A 19,505-nucleotide genomic window follows, 5' to 3' on the forward strand; every position below is an offset into this window, starting at 1 on the left:
GAGTAAGATTGTCAAAGGTTGTACTCTAGTCTTCGACTGGTCGTAGGAAACTACATATCTGAATGAATATTTACGGACAACGAAAACAATTATAATTAAAGATAATTTTCATCCAAAAAAAAAAAAAAAATTCTGGTGAATGCATGTAAAAAAAAAGAAAAGAAAGAAAAACATTATCAACAATAATAGCATAATTAGAAAATTTTAGGAAAATTAATACAAAAGCCTAAACATGTTAACTAACAAAATGCTACTGCATACGTACGCGTATAAATAAATAAATGAATAAATAAAAATAAGGTATTTAATCAATGAAATAGAATTTGTTAAAACAAAAAAAATAAAAAATAAAAAAAGCATTTAATACGCAGCATCTGATTTATATGAAGAAAAAAAGTATTTTAAAAAAAATAAGCAAAGAAAAGTTCGACAATTATTTTTTGCTATACAGTAACGCATGTATTGAAAAACAAAAATTTTAATTAAGCAGAGTCCCTGGTTATTTTGTGTATGTATGCACAAACATACGCTTACATATATAACGAGCACGCAGACGACGAAATATGATATTAATGTAAGGATTTTCGTAAATTAAGGACGTTGCTATTTCGAATGTCTTGCTTTTAGTAGATGCGTTGCTTGCTCTTGCCGTCTTGTCCTTTAATATCCGAAACGTTCCCTTCGCACACAACCCTAACCTCATAAGGTAGAAAATTTTCACTTTAATTATTAACGATTTCATATCCTGCCGTCAGAAAATGCTTTAATAGAATAAACGATAGCCCAGAGCACGACGATATCAACAGTGCATACAAAACACGGGCAAAATTTAACGGTAGCAATTGTTTCATAAAAATCCTTTCTTTTTTTTTTTCCTTTGCATATTTTGCTCTTCATCAATAATCCATCAGCCAAAAGTTGGAGCGTTTATTATTCGTCAATTCAAGTTGCAATAATTCGCAACTCGCATATATTTGGCTGAGAAATGTTCGATTTTGGTCGTATGATTGATTTAGGCAAATTTATTTTATTAAGGGTGATATTATCGTTGTAAATATTGAAATAGGAAACTGATGAATACTACGTTTCTTGTGCTCAATACGGTCTTATAAACGGATGACCAGAAGCATGGCTTCTCCTTGTTCATGTAAAAAGTGAAAATATTAAATATCGTTGCAGGATCCGTACACGGAACATTTCAGTCATTGTTGACTCTATCCGCGCCAATGTATTATATATGAAGTGAAAATGTACGCGGAATAGTATCCGAACGATGGTAGTATATATCAGTGGCAACACGTTATATATTTCCAAGAATATTCAAATTTAATTCAACTTGCTCTCTTGTTGGGGAGAAGCCACATCAGCGCTATCGTATTATGTAAAGCGGCGCAAATCATCTGATATATCCCAATAGTAATTTAGCTAACGATTCGACTTTGATCGCGACACGTACTCCTGCTATTTATGCCATTATCTCGTTCTTATTTAAACCTACAAAGCTATAAGAATTTAGATTGAAAAGAATTCAAAACAATACCACTTCGCGTAACACAATACTGTATTTATTTTTATCGCAAAATACTACAAATTGTATAGGCGTTCCCTCTTTAACACGGTTTACAGCTCGTGCAGCGTTGCATTGAAACCTTGTTACACGAAACGTTTTCAGTTTTGTTTATTTAAATTAAAATATCGTACATATATAGTGTAAAATAATTTAAACTTAGATATAATATAAATCCAAAAAATCTGCACCGTGTTTGTAATGAAATCTTATTTGTGTTGTGTTGAAACCGTATCATAATATTCGCAAATTTTGGACCGTCTTATTTCGAAATGTGCTTCACAAGCACCGTGTTTAGCGGGAAACGTCTATAATCAATTTTTTAAAGTCTCGTTGTATCGAAACCGTACGGCGGGGGACGCCTGTACACGATTTTTTCAAATTCAGTTATACCGAAACTGTTATTATTCCAGTTATTTGCAACTTTTGTACCATCGCTTCATCATCATCTTAAGTGAGGGACGCCTGTGAACAGCTAAGTTTCATCGAAGAGACTTGGTTTAAATTCGGTAAAAGATGACCTAGACTTTAATTGGTTTTGTCATAAAATGTCAAAAATTAGTCTTTGTAGTCATATAATCCTTAAAGAGTTCCATTATTTGCAAACGTTCACACCGAAGGATCCCGACCTCAGAAAGGCCTTTCCTTCTGGTGTTAAATCTCCCTGAAGACAATCGCTTATCAACGAAGATAGTATCAGCCGGTGGATTCTTCTGGCGAGCTTTGTACGCAAGTCCTCTTCCATGCACTAAATTGGGCAAAACTACCCGTGAGTGGTAAGCGTCCGAGAGAGGAAAATTCCACTAATAGATTTCCCATCCACCTTTAAACTAACTCCTTCAAATCGCTACTGTGAAGTCAATTTCATCGTAAAATATTAGAAGTTAGTCTCTTTTGTTAGAGAAAGCGTTATATTTGGTAGGAAATACAACATATGCAGTATAGGGATATATTAAGTTTGTAACGATTTATATGACACCCAGAAAGGCTTCGGATAGACTCATCAAGTGCTTTTGTCCGACTGATGTCTATTCATGCATTCTTCTGTTCAATAAGCAATTTTTGAGATATTTTGACGAAATAACGAAAACACTTATATACGCTTTTTGGATCAGATCTCGCAATGTATTCTAAGAAGTCTTTGCATGAATAACTTCACAAAACTAAGTAGTGCAGGTTATTTAATGATACACCTGGGCGCGCTATAATGTTTTTGCTTGTTTTTATAGACAAACATTTTTTCTTTCTATAGGAAAATACTTTCCATATGTACGTAAAAACATTTCAATCCAATCGCTTGTCAATAGCACTCGTTCTTGTGCTCAAACATTCCAAAATACCTGAATATTAAAAGTAGCTCAGCAAATATGAAACGTGGACAGATAGACGGATAGACAACTACTTCGGAATCGATTGCTAAAAATAAAAAAATGGATTTAGCTCAAGTCCGCCGCTAATTTTACATACACAGTGCACAGGTGTTTTTTAAGCAAACTACAGCTCACAGATTATTGATACAAATTCCCAGATAATAGGAAAAAATGATCGTGTTCAGCATATAGGCGTGTACGCAATAATCGAAAAACTAAATCAATTACCCGAAAAATTTGCAAATTTCGATATATTTAATTAATATATTTAAGATTATTGGTATTGAGTTGTGGGTTGCAGTAAGTGAACGTAAATACGTAACTGAATAATTAATAACGCAATCATTTATGGATATACGGTTTTGTTTGAAAAATTGCGTATCCAAGATTCGCTTCAAGGTGTTTATATTTTTTTTCAATTTGTTTGTTTCCTTTTTTGTTTTGCTTATTAAAAGCATTAGGTCCTTGAGTAGCCTTAAAATACACGATTTTATGTCAAAGTCAAAGCTTCATTTGGACTAAATGCGTAAATGTATTTATAAAATAAGACAAAAAAACAAAAAAGAAAAGTAACTAAAACATCGCTATATTGTTAATAACAAAAAGCAAAAAAAAAAAAAAAAAAAAAACATATGACAGGAGACCATTAGCTGGTTGAGAATCAAGTTGCAAGTAAAGGAAAACTTAGTTAACACATGGACGGAAAGATGGAAAATGAAGAGAGCGAATACGGCTAGAAAATTAATAGAGTTGTGTGCAATTTAAATGAGTGTGAGTGTGTTGCGAATGAGAATGAGAGTGTGCGTATGCGTGTGTATGCGCGTGTGCATATAAAAATCTATGTGAATAAAGAAAGGACGATATTTAGCGTGAGTAATTCTTCAAAAGCTTTTTGTCTTAAATGTTGGCGCCTTTTTGTTTGTTATGCAAACCTTTATACATTAATTTCCTTTTCAGTTGATTAGAACGAAACGCGGATATTAACTATGGTTTTTTTTTTTTTTTTTTATTTTGATTTTGGATTTTGAGAAAGAGAAACTAATTGAAATTCTCTTTTAAGGCAACAAACACATCAACATTCAACGCTCTGCTTGTTGAGTTTTATATAGAGAACAACAATTGGTTCTGGGAGCAAGAATTTATAATAAAATGACTGATCATAGATCGAATTGTAATAATATTGAAAATGGTATAACGACGTCAGCTAAACAAAAGCGTCATGAGAAAGATCAAGCAGAAATTACTGAAGTGGGTTTGTCAGACTTGATGTTAGATGAATTGTACACATCATACTCATTAAAACAACGAAGTGGAGGTTTAAAATGGTTTTTTTTCGCCTGTCTTCTATTTGATATATGGTCCCTATGTATACCCTATGAACAGGATATGCAAGCAAGAGGTAAGTATGAGAGAAACATTTTTCACATTAAGAAAAGAATTTTTGGCTCAATATTTTACTTATTTCGATAAAGTCGCTGTTCTGATTATACTCGTTATTACGATATTCTATGTGATCATATTGCATATTGTGAAACGTTTCGGACAATCGGAATCGGAGTCGGGTGGCAGTAGCGTATTGCTTTTGTTGGTGGCAGATTGGTCACCGTTTTTCCTTTGGACCTTTTGCATTTTGCAATTAAGCGTTTATTGTCTTCTGCAAACATCATTATCCGTAAGGTAGATCGAAAGATTCTTTCAAAATATGCTATGATATGGTTAGTCAAGCGTTTCTTACATTTAATTCTTCTTACTTTTGTAGAGACATTTTGGGTTGGGCCATTTTGCTTAATTTTTTAATTTATGTAACGTTACCCGTTGCCCTTTTCTACGGCGGCTGCTTTATGGGTTTTACAACTTTCATAATCTACGCAGTGTTATTACTCACAACGACACGGGACGATCCTATGTATTACGAAATGGTAACGTGGTATTAATTTCTCTTATTTATTACATGTAGTAATTGGTGTTTCTTGTAAATTTGCTTTAGATTATGGCTAATATTGTGCTCGTATTAACTGGTGTTCTAATTGGTTTACTGTATTATGCGATGGGTGAAGCGAAACATAAGCGCGCCTTTTTGGAGGCGAAAAAAAGTCTAGAAGTGAAAATGATTATCGAAGAGCAATCGGCTGAACAAGAGCGTCTATTGCTTTCGGTATTACCCAAACATGTCGCCGTTAAAATGCGACAAGATTTGGGTTCGACTAGCTCGGAGCCGTTTAAGAAGATCTACATGAGTCGCCATGAAAATGTAAGGTAAAGCAATGCAACTCAAAATATGTTTTGATTTGTAGATGAAAATAATTTTATTTACATTTTATTTTATCTTGTTTTTTTTTGTGTTTTAACAAAACAAATAAAGCATATTGTATGCAGATATTGTGGGTTTTACCGCCATCTCGTCAACGTATAGCGCTCAGGATCTAGTGAAAATGTTAAATGAACTTTTTGCTCGTTTCGATAGATTGGCTGAGGTATTTAGATTTGCTTCATTTATTTTGTGTTAATTTGATCCTGTAAAATACATAAACAATTACTTGTTTTTGCTTTTTTCGTTGTTAAATATATATATAAATAGAAATAAATAAATAAATTTTAATTTACGTTAACAGATTTTGATTTTTAATCTTTTTCATTATCACTTTATCTGTTTCACTTGTAATTAAGACATTGACAGCCATTTACCGTTGCTTTCTACTCTTCCTTATTGCGTCTATAAACGTAAATGTTTCTCTCCATAGATGTATAAGCTTATATATATATATATATGCATGCATGCATATGTTTGTTTGTATTTATATATATCTGTTTGTGCATGTAAACTTAAACGTCATTGACAATGGCCATAATTGAACGACACATTTATTAAGCATTTACGGACCAACACACTTGCACATGTACACGATTAATGCTATTAGTCTATTCTTCTTCTTCTTCTTCTTACCATATCTATCTCTTATTCATCCGTACATTCCATGCCGTTTCACGTGGTGCTTTGTTGGTTAGAAGTACCAACAACTACGTATAAAAATTTTAGGTGATTGTTATTATTGCATTAGCGGGGCACCAGACGAGAGAGCAGATCATGCCGTACTCTGTGTGCACATGGGTTTGTCAATGGTAAAGGCCATCAAGTAAGTGGAAAATGTGAACATGTGTATACACACATATATAGGTGTATATATATATATTCTTAGGCAATTATATATATATATATATATATATATATATCTATATATATATATATTTATGTATACATATATATATGTATGTATTCTTAGACAATTAATTACACAGACAGTGGTTTTTCTTTTTTCCTTTATGGTTTACTTATTTTCAACATTATTGTTACTTTACTTTAAGTAATGCACGTATAACTGTACTTTACACTTTAGATATGTACAGCAAAAAACAAATTCACCTGTTGATATGCGGGTCGGAATTCATACGGGGGCGGTTCTTGCCGGTATATTGGGGCAGCGTCAATGGCAATTCGATGTCTATTCGAAGGATGTCGAGTTAGCTAATAAAATGGAATCAAGCGGAAAAGCTGGGTAAGCACAAGGACCCTTCTAAAGGATAGAAAATGAAAAATGAAAATAATGACTGCATTATACATACATACGTACGTACTGCTCATAAGCAAGTATTTTTAGCAGCACTTGGCTAACCTTAAAAAATGTTCAATAATTTATTAAAGGACGACAATCAATTACCTAATATTTGATGGATTGCACAACATAACACATTCATATAGTTATTTCGAAAAAAAGTTACTTTGATGTTAAAAGAAAATTTTCTTATATTTATTTAATGTCATGATAGGATTTCTATCGTTTTCATATCTAAAATATGCACACAAAGCGTACATGTGAATGTGTACGTTTGCTTGCCTACAATTGAACACCATATTGAATATATATAACTAAGGACATCACATGGTATACTTCTCAATTTTTTTTTTTTTTTGGTTTTTGTTTAGACGCGTTCATATTTCGGATAAGACTTTAGCTTTTCTAAGTGGTGAATTCGAAGTTGAACCCGCCTATGGGGAGAAACGTGAAGAAGCCCTACGTATAGCTGGTCTTAAAACTTATTTCATAACAAAAGTTGTAAAACCTGTAAGTAACTGAAGTAGTTAATCTAGAAACGAACATGCATGAAACAAACATTGTGCGTATTAGTTTATGTATACATATGTGTGTATTATCGAAATTTCATTTAAAGTAGATTTATATGATGAAATTGTTTGTTTGCCTTTAGTTTGCTTCTCCGAGTTCAAAAAAAACCCACGAAACCGAAAACTATCCCGATACACTTGACGAAGATTTTTTACCTGAGACCTCTTCAACATCTAATGGCCAACAAAAAGAGCAAATTGAAGAAACCTCCGAAATATCAGATAAACAAACAATGTTCAAGGAACGCCTACAAGAGGAATTAATAGCCAGAGATTTTCACGAGTATAAAATATAGAAAAAACATATTTCATAGAGAATTTTCTTACTATATATGCAAATATTTTAGAAATTTATCAAACGATACGACAATATTTCTGAAATTTAAAACTAAATCGCTCGAAGATACTTATGCAATTTATCGAGAACCGTACTCTTCAGTACCACTGTTAGCTGCACTTTTGGTACAAAGCACTGATATCCTCTACTCCTACTTTATATTGCCAAGGTAAGACCGCTTAGTCCGTAGTACTATCACTGAGAACGAATTTTTATTCTATTTGAAAAGACGTTCGGATAATTATTACCTAAAGTGAAGATTAGTTATCGACTACACTGATACGCCAATCGACCCATCACGAATAGCATGTACCTATGAAGTAGCGAACCGATTTGAAACAGTATACCTGCAAACTTCCAATACAGTGCCAACAATAGCAAAAAAAGTTACGACAAGGAAGACTGGAATCAATAGCCATTTTTTAAATCTCATTCAATTCTATTCAAACGAGACACGGCTGCATTTAAACATTTAATGCAAAATTATTTGATACTCGCTCGTCTAGCCACATCTCCCAGTTTCCTAGATAATCGTGTCAAATAGAGGGCGTACACCAAAGTGAGAGCACCAGACATGAAGGTTTTTGTCTGATGTATCTGCGTCCCTAATTACTTAATACCCATGTGTTTTGGGTAAATATAACCCCCACGAGTATTTTCCGAAGAGCGGCATCGAGCGGTCAGGCAAGAAGCCTTTCGTCCCTTGGGAATAATTTTGCTTGGACAACTTGATCCTCCCAGGTCCAATAGATTTTTATACCTGCAATGCATTAGGATTAATAGCTTTCCGCGCGCCAAATTTTTGCGTACTTTTGTATTCGCATTATCCACGCCTCTCGCTTTGCTATCCAACTTTTCACCCATGGATTTTAATATACAAGGAGCAGACATGAACCCTATTAAAAATATTGAAGAAGTATTTTCCGGTCTGCTCGCTTAAAGTTTTTTCCTTTACATGATTTATAAAAGAAAAGTACTATGAGTTATGAATAGAGAGAGCGAAGAGAGTTGCTGAATATCTTTTCATCGCTTGATTTGTCAGCATCAGCATCATCATATTATTGTTGTCATTCTTACTTGGCGAAACATCCCCTATTGGAATTGGTAGGATTTTTATATATCATTAATGTCATGTGGCTTACCGAATTGGACATCCTGACATCCGTGAACGCATAGTGCATACTGTAATGTTTTTGGGTTGTCGGCATTATGCGACTTTAGCCATAGTCACTCTTGCATTCGGATTGTGCACACGTCAAGGGCTGCCATGGATTTTAAGTATCCAAAGCGAAATATAAACTAAGCACTGTTAGGCACACTACTACTTCTCTGGCCCTATCAATAGCACATAGATCTAAGATCAAGATTAGGAGGGATAGACAAGATCCGTTTCAATGCTTTAAATGTTCACAAGTGTCAAGATGCAAACCTTCGACTCGATGGGCGAGAGGAATGACACTAGCAAATTGACAGAAAATTTCGCACTAACAGAGACATATACATTTTATGACATCTTTGTGTCTTATCAATGGAATGAGCAATTCTCTCAGTCTCTTGCATTTTCTGGTAGAAGTTTATCTAACAAATATTCTCTGTACTAAAACTCATGTTTCTCGTCTTACATGTACTTCATTCAGATCACCGTTGCACTTTGTTAATATTGCTGCCCCATTAGTACCGATCTTTATGCTGGTATTCATATCGATAGCTGAAAGTTTTCCCAGTTATTTACCGGAATTTTTTGTTAGCATCAGTAAACGCTACAATGATTTTACTATGGTACGCGAACTAACCGCCGTCAGCATAGTTTTGATGATTGGTCTCAGTAATATCATCGATATGGTAAGTGAATACCGTTATAATGCATGCACTCTTACCCATTCCCTAATAGCGATAACAACATAACCATCAGTATCTGCTTAAACAAAAACTGGCGTATGCCAGGTCTGTGACTATATCGGAATATAAATGGTGAGGGCTATATCGGGATGAGGGAGACGCGATTCCATTGATTGAAAATAAATGCTCACTTATATATATTTTCTTCGTTGGTTCTCTTATCATATTGTTGTTGTTATTAATTGTGCTTCTTCTTTTTGTAGTTCTTTTTTGTGACTTTCATCAAGTCGGAGCATATTGTCAGTGAAAGTGTCTTCAATCAGACTCAAAGCGAAGAGGACTTTTTGAAAGCCGAACCAATGGTAGATGCCACACCCGAACCTTTAGATAATGTCATGTATCCGTCGTATTTAAGCAATTTTGCTGTTTTAATTCTAATTGCCACCGCCGTAATTGCTCAGTTAACACATGTGACAAAAATCATTTTAATGGTTTTCATAACAGGTAACAGCAATAGCCCAATAACAATACTTTTATATTCCTTTTTATAATTCTTGTTTGAATTTTTGCTATATTTGCTTTCGTAGTCCTACACTGCTACTTCAATATATTTGTCCTAACAGATCTTTATACACTAGAGGATGATTTGACTTTTAATCCGTAAGTGTTTGTAATCCATTTATTCTTAAAATGTTAATTTTTCTTCTTCTCTTCAAAAAAAAAAAAAAAATCAATTTCAGTACTATACCGATCAGTTATAGTGTTTCCGGTATATTATTAGTCGCTGCTTTAGCTTTATCCTTTTTGGCTAGACATGTAAGTTTTTATCGTTTATATATCTGCAGTGAAGGCGGACTTGTAAAATTAAGACTTTGTTTTGGTAATTTCTAGATGGATCATGAAGATCGTGTTATATTCAAGTGGAAAACTGAAGTCATTGAACAGAAAGAAAAAGCTAATGATATGCGTCAGCGTAATGAAGCTCTAGTTTACAACGTTTTACCAGTGCATGTGGCCGAGCATTTTATGAAAAACACGAAACGTTCTCACGATGATTTGTACTCACAAAGCTATGCTGAAGTCGGTGTATTATTCGCTTCGATGCCAAACTTTTCAGGTTGGCTAAAATATGCAAAATCGTCGGAGAATTTAATTTGAATAATATTTGTCTCTAGATTTTTATTCTGAAGAAACCGTTAATAACCAAGGTTTGGAATGTTTACGATTTCTAAACGAGGTCATTTCAGACTTTGACGCGGTACGTTCAAATTTTCTTCAATTTAAATGCCCGTAAGAATAAGAATAGAAATAAAGGGTCTTTCAGTAAGAGTGATACTTTTCGAAATTTGAAAGAGTAAATGACGCGTAATAGTGCTTTATTTGCACATTCTAACGCACGCAATGGCTCCGTTTGTTAATCCCTCTGTCCTACATTAGTCGCATTATGTCTGCGAACGCCTAACGAGTATTCGTCCCCAGATGTTTCGAAACTTGTCACTTGTTACCATAGACCTGGGTTTAATGTAGGTCCAGCGTTTTGAGTCATACGACCGCAGCGGGCTAAATATGGGAACGATGAGGGCGATCCAACTCCCTAATGAACAAACGATGATCATCCACAAACGAGTTACACTTTAGTAAAACTTTTTAATGATTTCCAAACGATGGGGAATCGTGAGTCACTGCATAATAAAACTATATATAAAAATATATACTTTTAACTGGAAATTATCATTTGAAAAAGTATCGCTCCTAATGGAAGACCTTTTACATAGTATGCTCGAAAGAGCCTGAGAATTTAGATTTTTCCAAAAAGTATTCACAACATATTCAATATTTATCTCGTCACTTCAAAGTAGTCCGCTTTTTTTCCTGTTTCTGTTTTAGGAATCATAGAATGCCTCTTTGGACCTTAGCTTGAATTTAATCTGCGATTTCTCTTTATTGCCTATTTATCTTTACGTCATGTATTATTGAAATCAATTGCAGTCTTCTTTAGAATTTGTGAAATGTACAAAAGTCCTTAGAACTCGTATAAACTTCCCTAATGTCAACTCGTTACAATATCTTTAATATTTGTATACATTCTTCAGACCTAACAAAACTCATAAACTATAATAATAATCGCGGGGCAATGTTGGCATCAAAAAGTTCTGCTCACGTAATTATCAACCCTTGTCCCAGATAGGTGGTCTGATCCGAACCATTTTCAATACCGCTTGTGGGCTAAAACCTGTCGGCGTAACGAATTTCATCAAAATATTTCGAAAATTGCGACTTGTGCCTTCATCAGATGGGTTCCCTAGAATCATTGGCAATTGATATGGTGGAACTGGGCTCACCTCAGCCTTGCAAAACAATTCCGCAGGGGAGAGGGCCTATTCTAAGTGCTGGGGTAGCAAGATGAAAGTTTATGTACCATCTAAACCTTCTCCTGTGTGCGAAGCGAGGCTTAGCAAGCAGCTCTAATTATTTAATGTCACCGCATTTGGCGATAACCAAAGGGCTGCACCCAGCACTGAGGCCTCACACATTCGTTAACCTGCTGCGTTCAAAATGTGATTGGACATACCAGCTTCCACCGAAATTTCCACATGGTATGTCAATATGCAATAGTCCCCCCGAAGGATCTTGGCAAGCATCAGTCTGCAGTTCAATCAATACTGTCACCTCTACCCGCCTAAGCAGGGTACTCGTGACTTTGTGAGTGGGCAACTTGACCTCAGGGATTTCGTAGTTCTTAGCATGCTTTAGAATTATTGGCTTGCGCGTGCCATTATGCTCACAATTTCGCACTTGCACTTTTGATTTTCCTTACTTCCGGGGATGCCAAGCCTAGTACTCTCCTCCTTACATTTATTGTATCCAGCATATGCCAGGAAAAGGTGACTACATTGGGTGGGAATGAGAGGACCTTCGTCGCCGGGGAAAGACAGAGAGGCAGACGAACCACTGCGCTTATATATACAATATTTCTGAAATGTAAATAACCTAAAAGAAGTTGAAAGTTTGGATATAATTTATATCTGTATAATCGACAGCCAGTTAAAAGACGACCTTCATAGACACTCTGGCAGAATCACAATCCATAAAGAACGTTTTAGTATTAGTAGGTACTAAAAATTCACTTTTGGGCGAGGGCACCGTTCACGTAGCCTTTCTTCATGGCTTTTCCTTTCATTATGATTTTGGTTACATTTACAGCTGTTGGAACTGCCGCAATTTCAAGACATTATAAAAATTAAAACGATTGGTTCTACTTACATGGCGGCTAGCGGCATTAATGTTAACCGTGATATTAAACCAGAAGATTCTGTCAAGAAAAGATGGTCACATTTGGCTGTACTAGTCGAATTTGCTTTAGAATTAAAAAACGCTTTACAAGGCATCAATGAGCAGTCTTTTAATCATTTTGTACTGAAGATGGGCGTTAACCATGGACCTATTACGGCTGGCGTCATAGGTGCCAGAAAACCACACTACGACATATGGGGAAATACGGTAAATGTGGCCTCCAGAATGGAAAGCACCGGTAAAGCCGGTTGCATACAAGTCACCGAAGAGACTTGCAACATACTTCAAGAATTCGGCTATACATTTTTGCAAAGGGGTCTAGTCAGTGTTAAAGGAAAAGGTCAATTAATGACCTATTACTTACAGGTTAGTATGAAAAATGACCATAATCACTATGCTTATCTGTCATCTACTTAGGGTAAGTCCGGGACAGATGACCGTACTGATGATTTAACAAATGTAAACAATGCTAGCCTGGAAGGTACTACGGTGGAAGTAGAAGTAAATACCAAACAAATTGAGGAGACTGAAGCAGATATGAAAACTCCATTGTTGAACTTAAAAACGAATGGTAGTACCTTCAAGCCTTCTAGTCCAGGTGGTCAAAGTTGTACTGGTGAAGGTGAAAAGGAGGCTTTAATAAATTAAAAATATACATATATATGTACCTTCAGAAATTTATTGGAAAGAAAATATATATATCGCCCGTAACCACTAGCACAAGAGGAAAAACTCGCGACAAAACTCGAACATAACGTGAACATCAACAGCAAACACATAGGCATATACATACATGAAGCGAAAACATATGTGTGTTAGTAATTATTTAGTCAAGTAGAAAATTTTTAAAGCATATACTTACAAACACACGTACATACATATATACATGTATAGGCAGTTTTTAGTCCTAATTGTCTTTATAGACTTTTCCTTTTCTTTTAAATTCAATTTATTTTTACATAATTGTTATTAGATTTTAACCAATTGAAATGAAGCTAAAATCATAACTCTTTCTCCATCTTAAAAAATCTTGTTAATTAGTTTTTAAATACTTTTTATTCTTATCCCGTTTTTATCGTCTTTTAACTACATAAGCATAATAAAATGAAATGAAATAGAAACAATGGAGGATAGAACAAACTTTTACAATCTCTCTAAGTCTTATCTATTCTATAACTCATCATTTCCCCTTTGCAAATACTTAACATAAATCCCAAATTTGCCAAAGATGAAAGAGAATCTAAGCCTCTAAAACCATGTAAGAGGCAAACAATAAAAGATAAGTGAACTCATCTATAATACTAAGCATGGGATCATCTATTCTTGTGTTCGATACTGAGGAAGTGATGGGTGCAAAACTGCAATGTAGGGAAAAAATGTATATATTAACATATTTATTTTAATTTTTAATTTACATATATATAGATCTATTTATTACAAAAACTAAGGAAACAGAAAATTCTCAACACAAACACACTACCAAAACCCACCAAAATCCCATATTCAACTTATAAATAAACATAATAACATTTGCCGACAATGAAAATAATAGTTAAAGGAATACATAAAAAGTGGAAATAAGAAAAGAAATTAAAGCTTAAAATATTTTACATTGCACTCTAAAACTAAACAACTAAAACTATTCTTAAAGAAACTTAAAAGATCGAATTTGTGTGTAAAAGCGCTCAGTTACTTTTGTTCAACGAATTCTTATATTGTACATTATTCACATGTTAATTATATATTAGCAAAATTCATATAACATTAATTTTAACTTTAATATAATTTATACTATAAGGAAGAATTCTCCTTATCAATGAATGTCCTTAAGCGACGATGATAAGAATATTTTTACCGCAAAACAATATACAAACCAAAGACATTAGTGATTCGCCTTTAAAAGAACAGGAATTTGAAGACATCCTTCTCTATTTGGAATATCCCCTATAAAAGCACGCATAATAAATATATTTAATATATTTATTCTGTTTATCGAAATACATTCAAGTGGAGTTAAGTGTCACAGTAACTTTGTTCTCATAACTTTCCCGCGAATTTTCAATGAATATTTGTATTTACAGGTATCCTCCGCTCAACAGGGTTATATGAAACATAATTTAAGCTTACATATAACATAATTCAAACAAATGTGTACCGTGTTGTATCGAAACCGTGTTATAAGACGCCTTGAAGTTTTAGAGTCTAATATATTGTGATATAAATTTTTAAATGAAATTTCTCCAAATGAAGATGTAAATGAAAAAGTAAATTAACTTCAAGGTATATATAAAGGTGTGATATACATATAGGTATAGGTTATTATTATAATGAATTTAGCCAGACAAATAAATTCTAAGACTAAAGTCTTGAAGCACCGGCATCTTAGGCTGTCCGTTCTATTGAAAACTTTACCGCACTGTGAGATTTCAGCCCACAATCATTGAGTTCTTAATACAAACTCTTTGTCTACTCGTCCACTCAATATTATGATCACATAATCAATTTGAATTTTTGAAACTTCTCAACAAATATACGACTTTTCGAAATCGTTCTGTATCGAAACTGTGTTATATAATATTTGCACATTTTGTATCTTGTTGTATCGAAACCGCTCTAAACAACCACCGCATTAAGCGAGGACCACCTAAGCTAATGAAAGGATCACATCTATTACTATTTGATACATTGATGCCAGATGCTAAACATCTGATCGAACCTTGTGACAAATATTGTAATATGCGTTATCAAATTTCGTTTTTTTTTTCTAATTTTTTGTTTAATGACATCAGATAACGTTGACATTAACAAGTTTTTGATTCTTCTTTCAAAAAATTACAACCAAATCTCATGTATGAAAATTGTACTAACCATTGTGAGCTTGATTATTGCCGGTTTAACTTGATCGTAAACATCTGTCAAATTCCAAGGCAAATCTTTTGATTAATTTGGAACGAGAATTATGAAAATCGTTTATCGCAGTATTTAGCATTATTCAATTTTCATATGGGTACTGGAATTTTTGGATTAATGATTCTTCGACACAAGGACATGGTTAGATAAATTTGAAAATCTCTTCATCACGGGCGTAGTTTTTTCACCGCCTTCCGCCTGCAAAAGACAATAATTCGAAATTCGCCTTTCTACAAAACTACTCTTTGACTTATGTATAAATCAAACCTAAGCAAGTGGGCTTTTACAATTTCGATCTCCAATTTATTTTCAAGGAGAAAAATTCACAAAAGCCTTTTTTGATGAGGATCCTGCAACGCTGGATTGTGCATGGAGGAATAAAGAAGCAAAAAAAGAAAAGCCCGTTTTTTCCTTTCCTTAAGCAGTCGGCTCATTAGCTTAATAGGCTCGCCATAGCCTTTTTTTAATCTCTCAAAAGAAAAGAAAAGAAAATTATTTTTATATACTGTGACGCGTATGCGCGCTTACGAACATTTAAACATTTATTTTTCATCCTACTGAACACAAATAAAAAATATAAAATATTTATTATTTTTATCCTCTTTAAAAATGTAAAACATATGTATTCGCATTAATCAATTAAACATTGAATTATAGAGAAAATAGAAAAAGCTCTCGAAGAGAAATCAAGTCTACATTTTAGAAAAATTCATAGACTAACCAAAATGAAAAAACAAAAAAAAGTCAGTAAGCAAATATTCAGATCACGCTTTCTAGAAAGCTGATCTTAATAATATAAATAATAAAAAAAAATATAAAAAATTATAATCACTATAATTGCAGCTTTTTTCTTTTATCATTAAGGTTGATTGAAAATCCAATAGACTACGGTTGCGGAATATCTCGAAACTATGCTTTAGTGAAAGTCCAAGTCATTGCATAGTTATCCTAAATAGGCAGCAGTTAAGTGGAGCTAAGTAAACCTTTTATCGTATGGTCAGAAACGCTCGCAAAATTTGAATTTTAATCTCAGATTTGCTTTTGTCAAATATCTCTCTCTCACTTTAACTGGTCAGTGTATCTTTCTTTGTCAATACTTGCTTCCATATCAACTTGTGCTGGCCTTATTGTGAAGTTCTTGTTTTTATTCCTTTTTCTCTTGTTAAATGAAATACACCCACATTCTAGACAGCTAAGCGGGATGAGTACTTTTACATTATTGAGTCTTAAACGGAACTATTATAAAACACGTGTGTATGTGCGTATAATGCAAGCTTTTTTGCATTAATATTTGCTGCTATTAACTTGCAAAACCAAAAAGGAGATCAAAACACGAATTTATAAGTCGCTTGAATTTTTGACTGAATTTATTTGCAAGTGTAATTAACGATAACATTTCGTTTATTGAAACATCCGATATGTTTGACGGTTGAAAGACGAATGAATAATGATGCATATGCATGCTTCTTTACACAACAACTACAGTATACATATGCATATACGTATAAGCAGGAGAGATACTACGTACAATTAACGTAAACTAGACTATTTGCAAGTAAAGCGAAATGCTCCGATATGTCTCTGCTTTGATCGATGCAAACAGCGAACACGGGCTAGCATAGCAAATTATAGAATAGAACATAGTATACAAAGATAATATAAAAATATTAGTAGCTAATAGTAGTAACGCCAACATTTACCTCCATAAGAGCTTCTTCTTAGATCTTATTATTAAGTTCTTAATTTTTTTACCTTTTTCTATTGTTGAAAGAAATGCATATATACATGCTGATTCGAGAGAGCAAAACAACACGAGTACATTTGCATTATTGAGTCGACATGACTCTGTCAAGCGCGAACACACAATACTCTTTAGAACTATTGTGGGATGCGAGCATCGAAAGGAAACTAAAAACAAAGTGAAAGAAAACAGAAAATCGAAAGTATGGCTTCATCAAATTCCCGCGCGCATTGCAATGAAACGCATAAAACTAATAAATACATGTCTACAAATAAATTTCGATGTGTGTGAATTGTAAATGAGGTCACGAAGCCTTTTATGATTGTTGTCCTAATAAAAGAACGTATATTGTCCAAAAACAAACATCCAAAGTAAACAAATTAAATTATATATAGACTGTGATAAGAACAAGAGTGCGTGAGTTTTTTTGTCTTTCATTTAAAATTTTGATGAATTATTGCAATAGAATTGAAAAAGTAGCAAATTTTTATTTCCCATGTTGTATATACGATCTTTCTATTTGGTGGTGGTTCTTCTTTTTCACGTTTTACACGTATTCCATTTTGCGTCTCGTGTTCGCTTGTTAATACGTTTGTTTTTCTTATGTACGTCCGTGCGTGCATTATCTTAATGTAATATATATTATATGTTACGTGCGATGATTTATTTTGATTAATAGGGATTGCGTACAGTGAACCTTTTTTCTTTGCAAAACACTTAAAATTTCTTTCTCTTTTTCCTTCGGCCACCAAGAGAACCAACCTTATAATCAAACGGTTCTAAGGGCCGTTTTCATTGATAACCCAATTATATCATCGACTCGGCATTTCCTATAGGATTCGCCGTTACCACCATTCAAAACAGCCCGCATTCCCGCATGTTTTGCTTGCTTACTTGTTTCATTGAATCCCATTCCGGGCGCCATCTATAAGACCGTAAAATACACCTAATTCCACTTCGGAAAATACTTAGCAGGCAATTCGAGACTTAAGAAATATATATTTTTGTGACTGCTCAACCAAGAGAAGGAGTCAGGATTAGAACAAAGATGCATTGAACTACAAAAGCTTTATAAATTTTATAGCCATCGACCTGCTTGCAGACCACATTACAATGATAAACTTTACTTCATTTATGATGTTAGAATTCACCTACACATAAACACTTTCCAATGTGAAAAAAGCTTATTTCCAGGTTTTATTCGAAATCTGACATCTCAAGAGGTTTGCTAACCATCATTCCTCCTTCATCTGTTTTCTTCTGGCTAAAGTAGCCGACTAATCTTCTATCTCATTCGAACTCATCTGTTTCGTAACTTCGCAAGTCAAGCTTCACATATGTTTGTACTATGCTCATTGTAACATTGGAGTTTCTAAGGACACTTCCTAATTAAGGTGAGTAGCTAAACAAAGAATATTCATTGTAAGGTTGGAGTTTCTAAGGACACTTCCTAATTAAGTGGATTAGCTGAACAAAGAGTATATCTACGTGTTTTGTAACAATACTGTAAAAGAAATTTAAAATAATAAAAATAAATAATTTATTAACATTGTTTATTTATATTGGTGGTTTGGTCTTATTTGTTTCGCAACCGTGAGATTTGGCATTTGAATATATTCATAAATACCCTCTACCATAAATATCTTCGACATGCAAACTATTTCATATGTTTTTATATTCGTAAATATCCCAGACTATGCAATTGTATACATGTTTATATACATGAATAATAAAAATGTCTCAACTTTCAAATATGTGATAATAGGTTTTGAAACTTTTTCACTTGTTTTTGAAACTGTAGTTTTTTTTTCTTCTTGTTGAGCAAATGTTGAAAATATGTTATCGAGGCTTATAGCAGAATTGGTTCAACTGAATTCTGATTATGGCCGTGGACGTTTAAAAACAGTCTTGAGAATTTCGCATGATTTAAGACAAACAATACAAATTTTATTTATTAAAGTAATGGCAGTTGTATTTATTATTTCTATTTCATATACATGTATATTGAAAAACAAAACTAAATTCATATATACGTGTATATACATTTGTATATTGGAAAACAGAACTAAATGTATGTACTAGTTAGCTCAAACTAAGTTAACAAACCAAGCTAAGCAAACGAAATGTGAAGCTATATCAAAAACAGCAACTTCGCACATGCCCGAGTAATGCGCCAAAAAGTCCAAGATAAGCGTCTGTTACGAACTATCAAGAATTATGTCATGCTACCGCAAAAATGAAAGTAACATAACGTGATTTTCAAGTAG

At 33.6% G+C, this 19,505-nt stretch overlaps 1 protein-coding gene across 2 annotated transcripts; it reads left to right on the plus strand.

Moving 5' to 3' along the window:
- The first annotated feature begins 168 nt into the window (after positions 1 to 168).
- On the plus strand, positions 169 to 13,275 carry LOC119633811 (adenylate cyclase type 3). Of its 2 annotated transcripts, none has more exons than XM_038027569.1 (19): positions 169 to 300; positions 3,998 to 4,336; positions 4,410 to 4,614; positions 4,697 to 4,856; positions 4,925 to 5,193; positions 5,300 to 5,411; positions 5,944 to 6,071; positions 6,333 to 6,491; positions 6,920 to 7,058; positions 7,201 to 7,400; positions 7,465 to 7,623; positions 9,092 to 9,296; positions 9,557 to 9,797; positions 9,881 to 9,953; positions 10,034 to 10,109; positions 10,185 to 10,410; positions 10,469 to 10,551; positions 12,498 to 12,953; positions 13,005 to 13,275. In XM_038027569.1, exons 2-19 carry the CDS (start codon positions 4,087 to 4,089, stop codon positions 13,233 to 13,235), a joined length of 3,372 nt encoding a protein of 1,123 aa, XP_037883497.1. In that variant the 5' UTR covers positions 169 to 300; positions 3,998 to 4,086; the 3' UTR covers positions 13,236 to 13,275. The 2 variants fall into 2 exon arrangements, with proteins under 2 accessions (XP_037883497.1, XP_037883498.1); XM_038027570.1 differs by having other exon boundaries at positions 5,947 to 6,071.
- Positions 13,276 to 19,505: the final 6,230 nt, after the last annotated feature.

The sequence above is a fragment of the Glossina fuscipes genome, unplaced genomic scaffold (genome assembly GCF_014805625.2).
Source record: "Glossina fuscipes isolate IAEA_lab_2018 unplaced genomic scaffold, Yale_Gfus_2 2, whole genome shotgun sequence".
Taxonomy (NCBI): Eukaryota; Metazoa; Arthropoda; class Insecta; order Diptera; family Glossinidae; genus Glossina; species Glossina fuscipes.